The 12,039-nt window shown below is 47.8% G+C and overlaps 1 protein-coding gene across 1 annotated transcript in view; it reads right to left on the reverse strand.

The window, feature by feature from the left end:
- Window positions 1-12,039, reverse strand: part of LOC119963046 — a 125,581-nt gene that overhangs the window by 58,055 nt on the left and 55,487 nt on the right. The window contains exon 4 of the mRNA XM_038791555.1: window positions 568-687. Coding sequence (XP_038647483.1) covers window positions 568-687 — 120 coding nt within the window. The remainder of the gene's footprint in view (window positions 1-567; window positions 688-12,039) is intronic.

A 12,039-nucleotide genomic window follows, 5' to 3' on the forward strand; every position in this document is an offset into this window, starting at 1 on the left:
CAAATGTTGTCCAATCACATCTAATGTTGGACACTGGGTTCTGCAATTTGCAAGCACAGGCTGGTTGGGTATGGTCTGTGCTTTGTCTGTTGCGAACAGCGGAAGGGACATGCTGTTTGATACGTTCCGCCAGTCTTTTAGATGTACAGCCTATTGACACAGTAATTCATATTTCACATTGTTTGTTTGTGTGATAGGCATAACGACCTTTTGGCTTGATAGCAGTATCCTATTGGTGCAAATACCACTCGTGTTGCTATTGCATAGTAGCAGTGTGAAACATCTAGTTTCACCCGGTTGCTCAAGGTTTTGAGATACCTTGCGTTTTCAGAATAATCTGAGGTAGGCTAGGCACTTTTCAGGACTGAAAGTGATGGCCAAATGCTTCTGACAATGTTTAATTTCCCGGCTTATCAATAAATATTAAAATAATGATTTTGATGATTTTTTAAAAAGTCGAATCAACATCATATAAAGCTATACACAGTATCCATTTTTGTGTTTCGATAGATAAAAATAACATGAACGTATATTTCAAACAGGAGTATTTCAAGACATGATACTCACTTCTTCCATTAACGGTTTCCCATAATTAAATGCAAAATGGTCTATTTCCGCGAAAAAACTTTGCATTTGACTGAGTTTCAGTATGTTCTCGTGTTCCCTCACCACGTCAGTTGGATCTCCCTTGAAAAGAAAAGGAAAAGAAATACAAGCACATGTTGAATATTAAATGGATAACCATGGTCTTCAATGTTAAATCATTGTATTCACCCCAGCCTAGAGTGGAACAGGCTGCACACAATGAGAAACAGCACAGCAACATGTCCCTTAAAAAGATGGTGCCATTGAAGGGGATGACAGGTACTCAAAATCCATTAATGTATACATAGGCGCAATCTAGAAACGTGCCCATTGAATTTTGAAAAGTGAAAACAGGACAGATGAAGTCCCTACAACAAAGAAGTTATGCATATACAATGCAGCAACTCTACATTTGCATACAATTAAATGTGAATACTAGATGGAACAAGGGATCTTGTCCTGTGTGTCCACAAATCCCTAACGCTAACAAGAAAGGTTGATAAACTTTTCTTAACCAAAGGCATATGGAATGCTTTCCTTTATTGGCCGAGGCATAAAATATAAGAGCAGTGTGTTAGACCACAGCTTGAATACCGTACAGTTTGGGCCAACACATTACAGAAATGTTTAAAGGGTGCAGGGGATTTATGAGATGTGGCAAGGACTGGAAAATATTAGCAATGAAGGAAGATTGGATAGGCTAGGATGATTTTCTTAGAACAAGAGATGCTAAGGGTGACTTAATTAAGATATAGAAAATTATGAGGGGCCCAGATAGACTAAATGGAGACAATCTTAGTAGAGGGACATGGATTTAAAGGAATCGGTAGAAAGATTTGATGGGTGATGAGGAAACCTTTTTTTTCATGCAGAGAGTGGTAGGGACCTGAAACTCACTGTCTGAAAGAATGATTGAGACATACTCTGACATCACATTTATAGCCGTGATCTGCACAGTCACAGACCAAGTGCAGGAAGATGGAGTTAGGCTGGGTAGCTCTTCACTGACTGGTGCAGACACACTGGCTCCTTTCTATATGACAACTTGTGAATGATTCTATTCTATGAGGGGGGGGGGCAGTGGGGGGTCACCTTAGTCAGAGGGTCTCTGTGGACGATTATTTCAGTTAGGAGATCACAGGGGACTCTCCTTATTAAGGGGGATCCCTTGGGGTGAGGGGGGGGGGGTCCAGTTAGGAGGTAGAGTAGAAGTGGGCAGCTAGTGCATTGTGGGGGTGGGGCCCTCAGATGGACTTTGGGGGCAACCCCCATAAGGAATTATCCACTTGTCCCACGTGAGGTCCACCACATTAAGGTCACGCTGGTAATTACCAGATTTGAGCTACACCCACATGATTCCTGGCCCAAGGGGCTGGAGAATCATGGTCGACCGGAGAATAGGGCGCCGGGTCAGCTAAATTGATGCATTCATTTACATGCTCCTGCTGGCGAGTGGTTGTGAACCTCGATCCTGCCGCCAATGGGGGTGTCGGGCATCGCATTCGGATCGGGGCCTAGCGCCGGTCCCTATTTTCCCCCGACGCCCGATTCTCTGTCCCATCGGGAAACACACTTTGGGCATCTCAGGATGGAGAATCCAGCCCATGGTGCTCATCCAAGTGCTTTTTAAAGTTGTGAGGTTTCAAGCCTCCACTATCTTCCGAGGCAGTGCATTCCAGATTCTCACTACCCTCTGAGTGAAAGTTTTTACTCCAATCCGCTTGGAATCTCCTGATCCTCACCCTAAACTGACCCTTCAACTAAGGGGAACTTCTGCTTCCTATCTACCCAGTCCATACCCCTCACAACCTTGTACATCTTGATCAGGTCGCCCCTCAGCCTTCTTTGGTCTAAAGAATACAACCCAAGCTTATCCAACCTCGCTTCATAGCTCAAATGCTCCATTCCAGACAACATTCTGGTGACTCTCCTATGCACTTTCTCCAGTGTAATCAGTGAGACGACCAGAACTGCACACAGTACTCCAGCTGTGGCCTAACCAAATTTTTGTACAGCTCCAACATAACCTCCCTGCTCTTATAATCGATGCCACGACTGATAAAGACAAGTGTCCCATATGCCTTCTTAACTACCCTATTAACCTGTCCTGCTGCCTTCAGTGATCTATTAACCACTCATTGAGTACTCCCTTGTTTTGTTACTCCTTCCAAAGTGCATCATCTCACACTGTTCAGGGTGAAATTCCATGTCCCAGTGATCTGTCCATCTCACCAACCCGTCTATATCTTCCTGCAACCCAAGACCTTCTTAAATTAAGGTGCCTGTGTGCAATTTGTAAATGATGTTTGCCTCTAAATAAAGCATTCATTGCTTTTATCCACTGGTGGTTGCCTGGCATTGCTGTTACTACATTGGTGATGAGGAAAAAGGACCCAATGTGGGACAAGTACGGTCGGCTTTCCAGATCAGGTTCCAAGTTATTTCCAGTTTCCGGAGGGAGGAGTGCCGTCATGCCGCTTTTGGTAAACTTGAGTCTTTCAATGCGGAAGAGTAGGATTGGGTGCAATATGTGGGGCATATCTGTTACTTTTTCAAAAGGCATAGAAGGGAATGAAAAACAAATAATTATTTATAAGAACAAAGTTTTATTTACAAACAATATTTTATAAATATACACACAATTCCTGGTAAACCTCTACCAGTTTCGTTCTGGTCGGTACCTCACTGGCCGACCTTATTTACACTGGATAATTGAGATACCCTGCCCATAATGGGAGAGCTCGTACTCCACCAGGAGCATGGGGAAGACAAGCATTCCCACCCCATAGTTCCCTTAAGGGATATTACAGAAATCACGCCCCAGACTTTTGCAGATTCCGAGATGCCGAGTGTTTCCGATGCGGTAAAAGAGGTCACTTGAGACATAGAGGCAGAAACAAGCAGAGCCTGCCTGGCCCAGGAATGGAACAGTATGGGGGAATACTAGTCAATTGAGCGGAATGTATGGGCGGCCAACATCGCTATGATAAGGAACTGGATGGTGGGTACGGGGTCTATTTGGGAGCGGGTGGAGGTGGCTTCGTGCAGGGGCTCCAGCTTGGAACCCCTGGTCACAGCTCCTCTACCGCTGCCGCCGGCCAAGTACACCACCAGCCCGGTAGTGGTGGCGACCTGCGGATATGGGGCCAGTGGAGGAGGCATGTGGGGGAGATGGGGGCGTCTGTCTGGGCGCCAATCTGCGACAACCATCGGTTTGCCCCCGGCAGTATGGATGGGGGGTTCAGAGTATGGCGGCGAGCAGGGATGGGAAGGGTGGGTGATATGTTCCTGGAAGGGAGCTTCGTGAGTTTGAGGAGCTTGGAGGAGAAATTTGGGTTGGTAAGGGGAAATGATTTTAGATACCTACAGCTGCGGGACTTTGTTCGTAGACAGGTCCCATCTTTCCCACGTCTCCCGCCAATGGGGATCCTCAACAGAATAGTCTCTAGGAGGGAAGAAGGGGAGGGCAGAGTCTCGGGTATATATAAGGTGCTCATGAGGGAGGACGGGTCCCAGACAGAGGAACTGAAACTTAAATGGGAGGAGGAGCTAGGCGGGGAAATGGAGGATGGGCTGTGGGCAGAGGCCCTGAGTAGGGTAAACTCGACCGCGACATGTGCTAGGCTCGGGCTGATCCAATTTAAGGTCGTTCACCGGGCCTATATGACGGTGGCTCGGATGAGCAAATTCTTCGGGATAGAGGACAAATGCGCTAGGTGCGCGGGAGGACCAGCGAACCATGTTCACATGTTTTGGGCATACCCTAAGCTGAGGGGGTACTGGGAGGGATTTGCGGGGGTCATGACCCGGGTGCTAAAAACAAGGGTGGTGATGAGTCCAGCGGTGGCAATTTTTGGGGTTTCGGAAGACCCGGGGGTCCAGGGGGAGAAAGAGGCCGATGTTTTGGCCTTTGGTTCCCTGATAGCCCGGCGAGAGTAGAGGGGTAGAGTAGAGTAGGAGGGAAAATATGGCAGGTAGTACCAGTAGGAGAGGAGCGGGCTTGTGCAATATGTTACGATGGAAGTATTGAAAGTACGTGGATATTTGCACATTTTTGCCTTTTTTGCTTTCTTTCTGATGATGTCTGTAACTGTTTATAAAGCCAAAAACTACCTCAATAAAATTGATAATTAAAAAAAAACTGAGCGGAATGTGTTGAGGTTGAACCACATCGATATGGGCAGAATGACTCCAATAACCGTCATGTTGCTTGTTAACGGACGCCCTTTAAAGATGGAAGTGGACACTTCAGCTACCGATATAGGGGAACAAGTTTACCATTATTTACAAGGCAGGGTTCAACTGTTGAGGTTGAAGAATACTGTGGCTTGGCAAGCCACTTATATAGGAGAGGTGCTTAAAATCAAGGGGACAACGTAGTTTACAAGCGGCAGTCGACCCTGCTCCCACTTGTCGTTGGAAGTGAACAGGGTCCAAAATGAATGGGGCATGACTGGCTCCAATACATTAAATTAAATTGGGTAGAAATATTCAAACTGGATGAGGGGGACCTGTACAAAGTCATTTGGAGGTATTCCGAGGTCTTCCGGGACAAACTAAGGAAGATAATGGGGTTCCAAGCCAAAATATATGCAGTGTAAGGCCACACCAAGGTTTTAGAGGGCCAGACCGATCTCTTATTTCATGTCAGTAAAAGTGGAAGCAGAGCTTCAGCACCTTAAAGACCAAGCTGGCAAAAACTGGTCCAGTTCGAAGAGTGGGCAGCGCCCATCTTACCTGTCCTCAAGCCAGACAAGACAGTCTGAATTTGTGGGAATTATAAACAAACGGTCAATCGAGCAGCCAAATTAGTCATGTACCCCATACCTAAGATTGAGAACCTATACACGAGATTGGCTGGGGGGTCTGACATTCACCAAACAGGACATGAGCCACGCTTACTTGCAACTGGAATTAGATGACGCATCCCAAGAGTCCATGACCATTAACATGCACAAAGGCTTGCATGAATATACTCGGTTACCATTTGGGGTATCATCAACATGTGCAATTTTCCAACGCACCCTGGAAGGTTTGTTGCTGGGATGCCTAAAGTTGCGGTTTATTTAGGTGACATGCTGATTATCGGTTCTGTGGGAAAGGAACACTTAGCCAACTTGGATGAGGTGCTAAGAAGATTCTCGAATGCCGGTGTGTGCTTAAAAAGGGAGAAAAGTACGTTCCAGGCCAGAGAGGTGATTATTTGGCCTACAGGGTAGTTGCTAAAGGGTTGCAGCCGATGGACAAGAAGATAAAAGCCATCAGAGAAGCGCCCGGCTCAAAAAACACTCCGGCACTGAAGTCTGTCTTGGGATGATCAACTGTTATGGCAGATTCCTACTGAATTTGGCCACCCTATTGGCACCGCTGGATGCTCTGCTGAATAAACACCAGAAATGGTTTGGAAAGCACCCCAGGAGGAAGCCTTCAGTCAAGTGAAGCAGTGTCTTCAGTCTACTAGTTTACTGATCCATTTAGACGCCTGAAAATAGTTTGTCCTCGCCTGCGACGCGTATCCATATGGGACTAAACAGATCGGCCCATTGCTTATGTATCCCGGACCCTCTCCGAGGCAGAGAGAGGGTACTCTCAAATTGAAATGGAGGGGTGGGGAATCGTGTTCAGCATCAAGCAACTCCACCAATATGTGTGTGGGTGGCATTTCATATTGGTGACAGATCACAAATCTTTGTTCAGATTATTGAAGGAGAATAAGCCAATTCCCCCCATTGCCTCTGCCTGAATACAACACTGGGTTTTGCTACTGTCAGAATAAAAAGGCACGGACTTCCAGTTGCGTCAAGTACGTGGAGATCCCATGTTTAATGGCTCCTGCCAGAGCAGTTTTCTTTTAGCCCTTTAAACCCCGTTTTTGGGGAAGATGTGTCTGTAAGGAACTGTGGGAAGGTTTGGAACATTTATAGAATGTCAAAAACCAGAAGAAGATTGAGGGAAGAAGCCTGTGAGCGAAAGTCCGCCTCCGAGCGTGGTGAGAGGGACAGTAGGAGGAATGATGGCGAGAGAGAGCCGGTCGGGTGGGGCCATGCCCATCACTGTGGAGAAGATGACAAAGGTGATGGCTGGAGAGTTCAAATTGTTGTTTTTGAAGCATTTAGAAAAGCATCAGTGATGATGGCTTCGCTTCAGGCGTGGGTGGCTGAGAGCCTTGCCTCCGTGAGAGAGAAGTTGGTGAGAACTTCGACGGATGTGCGGGAGCAGGGGAAAAAAATGAAAGAAGTGAAGGAGGCCTTGTCACGGCATAATGATCAGTTTACCTCAATGGATGAGGAGCTGCATAGGGTGGCAGAGATTAACAGAGAGCCAAGGTCGAAGACCTGGAGAACAGGTCGCAAAGACATAATCTGAGAATCGTGGGCGTGCCTGAAGGGGTGGAGGGCCAGAGGCCTACAGAATACTTCACAGATATGTTAGCGAAGTTGATGATGGAGGGGGAGGACCCTTCCCAGTACAAATTGGACAGGGCCCACTGGTTGCTCCGGCCAAAGTTCAGGATAAACAAACTACCGAGAGCAGTGATTGTCTGTTTCCATACTTTCCGGTGAAGGAGAGAGTGCTGAGATGGGCAAAGCAGAAGCGTGAGGTGGAGTGGGAAGGCAAGGGTATATGCATATACAAGGACTTAACAGTGGAGCTGGCAAGGAGGTGGGCAGCCTTTGGGCGGGCCAAGGCGGCGCTGTACAAGTGCAATGTGTGGTTTGGTGTGGTCTAGCTAGCGAAGCTGCGGGTCACACACAATGGCACAGACTATTATTTTAAGACATCGGTGGAGGCATTTATCAAGACAGGAGGCCTGTGACTGGACTAAATCTGGACTTTGCGCAGTTTTGTTTTTTTTAAATGTATTTTATTCCGAACGTATATAAAAGGTTACAAAACATGAACAATTCGGGGAACAAACTCCCCTACACACAACTATACAGTTTGTACAAATTTTCCCCTTTTTATCCCCCCCCCCCACAATGAACAACTGAAAATGAATTAAATGAAATGAAAATCGCTTATTGTCACAAGTAGGCTTCAAATGACGTTACTGTGAAAAGCCCCTAGTCGCCACATTCCGGTGCCTGTTCGGGGAGGCTGCTACGAGAGCTCTGTGTACCATGTGTACCCTGTGTACCACCTTGAACTGCACCAGGGACATCCTTGCGCACAAGGAGGTCGCACTTACCCTTCATAACGCCTCACTCCATACTCCCCAGTTTATCTCCCAGCTCCCCCTCCCACCTTCTTAATCTTCACCATCTGCTCACCTCCCTGTTCTCCCAGCCACCCGTATATGTCTCCAATCCTCTCAGGAGCTCTACCCTCTCCTTTAGTTCCTCTATACTGGCAAACCCTTCTTCCAGGTACAGATCCCTCACCTTAAACTGCCCCACTCACTATACATGCCATCTATCCCTCCTGGCTCAAAACCGTGGTTTTCGCACAAGAGCGTTAGCACCAACATCCCCTCTATCCAAAAGTGTGTCCTCAGCTAGTTCCAGACCTTTACCGTGGACTGCATAACAACGCTCTCCGAGTATTGCCTTGGCGTCATTGGCAACGCTGCCATCACCATAGCCCTCAAGCTGGACCTCCTACAGGATTCTTCCTCCATTCTAACCCATTCTACTCCTTCCCACCGTCCCCTTACCTTCTCCATGTTCGCCGCCCAGTAATAATGTAGCAGGTTCGGCAATGCCAACCCTCCCTTCTGCCTCTAACTCTGTAACAGGGTCCTCTTAACCCTTGGCACCTTCCCTGCCCATACAAAATCTGAAATAATCACATCCAGTTTTCGAAAGAAGGCCTTTGGTATAAAGATCGGGAGTGTCTGGAATATGAACAGGAATCTCGGCAGAATGTTCATCTTCACCCGGCCCTTCCCACCACCGCCTCACTTTCTCCACATTCGCTGCCCAATAGTAGTGCAGCAGGTTCAGTGATGCCAACCCCCCCTTTCTGCCTCTGCAGCAGGACCCTCTTCACCCTTGGCATGTTCCCCACCCATATAAACTCTGAAATGACTATATCCAACTTCCGAAAAAAGGCCTTTGGACTGAAAATCAGAAGCAACTGAAATATAAATAAGAACCTTGGCAGGAGATTCATTTTCATCACTTGAACCCTCCCTGCCAGGGTCAGGCGCAGTATATCCCACCTACTAAAGTCCTCCCTTATCTCCTCTACCAACTTTGTTAAGTTCCACTTATGTAGCATTGCCCACTCTCCCGTCATCTGGATCCCAAAGACCTAGACATATCCCTGGCTACCCTAAATGGCAACCCCCCCGAAATTGGCTCTCTGACCTGACTCATTCACCTTACTTTTCCCCACGTTCAACTTATAACACGAGAAAGCCCCAAACCTCTCACCTCTCATAATCCCATACTCTTCAGCGAGTCTGACACATATAATAGCAGGTCATCCACCTACAGTGACACCTGGTGCTCCCTACTCTCCCTCCTAATCTCTTGTCACTCTACTGACCCCGTAAGGGCCATCGCAAAGGGCTCTATCGCCAACACACACAATAACGGCGACAGCAGACACCCTCGCCTCGTTCCCCTATGCAACCCAAAATTCCGAGAGCTCATCTCATTGGTCCGTACACTCGCCACCGGGCCAAGTACAACAGATGCACCCATGCCACAAACTTTGGCCTCAACACAAACCTTCCCAGGACCTCAAACAGCTACCGTCACTCCTCCGGTCAAATGTCTTCTCTGCGTCCATACACAACCTGCCTCCGAAACCCGCCTTCTCTCCGGGGTCATGATCACATTCAGTAATCGCCTTACATTGCTCGAGAGTTGTCTGCCCTTTATGAAGCCCTCTTGGTCCTATGTAACCACCCCGGATTGCATCCTTCCAAATTCCCCGCCACAACTTAGCCAGCACTTCCACGTACATACTTAACAGTGATATGGGCCTGTACAACCCACATTCTAACGGGTCCTTCCTTTTCTTTGGTATTAGCTTGATTGTCACCTGTGTCATTGTCTCTGGCAGCTGTAGACTCCGCACAGACAGTAACCCAAGCAGGAAATCGAACCTGGGACCCTGGAGCTGTGAAACAACTATGCTAACCACTATGCTATTATGTAATACAATATCATAATATAATAATATTAGATACTTATATAAAAATAATGATTATAGTTATATTATTTTTTTTTTAAATGTATTTTGCCCCTCAATCACAGTCACAAACATCCCCCATCTTTCCTCAAACGCCCCCTGAAGAGCCCCTTAACTCATATTTTATCTTCTCTAACGGCAGGAAGGCGTACAGGTCACCCAACCAAACTGCAACCCCCGGTGGCGATGCCGACCGCCACTCCAGCAAAATTTGCCGCCGTGCAATCAGACAGGAGAAGGCCAAGGCATCGGCCTTCCTCCTCTCCATGAGCTCCGACCTCTCTGAAACCCCAAATATGGCCACTAAAGGGTCCAGGTCCACCTCTTCCTCCACTATCCTAGCCAAGACCGTGAACACTCCCGCCCAGAATCTTTCCAATTTTCCACAACCCCAAAACATGTGCATGTGATTCGCTGGCCCCCGCCCACACCTCTCACACTCATCCGCTACCCCCCTGAAAGAACCCACTCATTCTCGCCCAAGTCATATGCACCCTGTGCACCACCTTAAACTGTATCAGGCTCATCCTTGCACAAGAGGTCTCGTTTACCCTATGCAGAGCCTCACTCCATACTCCCCAATTGATCTCCCCTCCCAACTCCGCTTCCCATTTCTCTTTGATCTTCACCACTCGCTCGCTTCCCTCCTCCCCCAGCCAGCCACTTGTATATATCCCCAATTTTCCCCTCCCCTTCCACATCTGGAAGCAGCAATCGCTCCAGCAGGGTGTATCCCAGCAACCCAGGGAACCCCCTCCAGACCTTTCGCGCGAAGTGCCTAACCTGTAGATACCTGAACTCACTACCCCTCGGAAGCTCCACCCTCTCCCTTAGCTCCTCCAGACTGGTGAACCCTTCCTCCAAATACAGAGCCCTCACCTTGATCAGCCCCACTTCCCTCCACCTCCTATATACACTATCCACCTCCCCCCCCCCACCCCCCGGCTCAAACTCATGATTCTCACACAGCGGCGTTAGCACTGACATCCCTTCCACCCTGAAATGCCTCCTCAACTGATTCCATATCTTCACCGTGGACTGCACCACTAGGCTCCCTGAATACCTACTCGGAGCCATTGGCAATGCTGCTGTCACCATAGCCCTCAAACTAGACCCCTTACAAGATTTCTCCTCCATCCTAACCCACTACCCCTTCTCCTTTCCACCACCACCGCACCTTGTCCACATTCGCCCCCCAATAATAATGAAGCAAGTTTGGCAAAACCAACTCCCCTGCTGCTTCTGTCTCTATAGCAGGGTCCTCCCCATCCTCGGCACCTTCCCTGCCCATAAAAAGTCAGAAATGGTCGTGTCCACTTTCCAAAAAACGGTCTTTGGTATAAAGATTGGGAGAGCTTGAAAGATAAAGAAGAAACTCAGCAGAATATTCATTTTCACCACTTGAACCCTCCCTGCCAACATTAAGTGCAGTGTATCCCACCTCTTAAGATCCTCCCTGGCCTCCTCCACCAGCTTCGTTAAGTTCCACGTATGGAGCCCCGTCCATTCTCTCGCTACCTGAATCCCCAAATACCTAAACCTATCCCTCGCTATCGTAAATGTCACCCCCCTAAATTAGCCCGCCGTCCCAGCTCATTCACCGGGAAAACCTCACTTTTCCCTACATTCGGTTTAGAACATAAGAACATAAGAACTAGGAGCAGGAGTAGGCCATCTGGCCCCTCGAGCCTGCTCCGCCATTCAATTAGATCATGGCTGATCTTTTGTGGACTCAGCTCCACTTTCCGGCCCGAGCACCATAACCCTTAATCCCTTTATTCTTCAAAAAACTATCTATCTTTACCTTAAAAACATGTAATGAAGGAGCCTCAACTGCTTCACTGGGCAAGGAATTCCATAGATTCACAACCCTTTGGGTGAAGAAGTTCCTCCTAAACTCAGTCCTAAATCCACTTCCCCTTATTTTGAGGCTATGTCCCCTAGTTCTGCTGTCACCCGCCAGTGGAAACAACCTGCCCGCATCTATCCTATCTATTCCCTTCATAATTTTAAATGTTTCTATAAGATCCCCCCTCATCCTTCTAAATTCCAACGAATACAGTCCCTGTCTACTCAACCTCTCCTCATTATCCAACCCCTTCCACTCTGGGATTAACCTAGTGAATCTCCTCTGCACACCCTCCAGCGCCAGTGCGTCCTTTCTCAAGTAAGGAGACCAAAACTGAACACAATACTCCAGGTGTGGCCGCACTAACACCTTATACAATTGCAACATAACCTCCCTAGTCTTAAACTCCATCCCTCTAGCAATGAAGGACAAAATTCCATTTGCCTTCTTAATCACCTGTTGCA

Source organism: Scyliorhinus canicula, chromosome 3 (assembly GCF_902713615.1).
Source record: "Scyliorhinus canicula chromosome 3, sScyCan1.1, whole genome shotgun sequence".
NCBI lineage: Eukaryota > Metazoa > Chordata > Chondrichthyes > Carcharhiniformes > Scyliorhinidae > Scyliorhinus > Scyliorhinus canicula.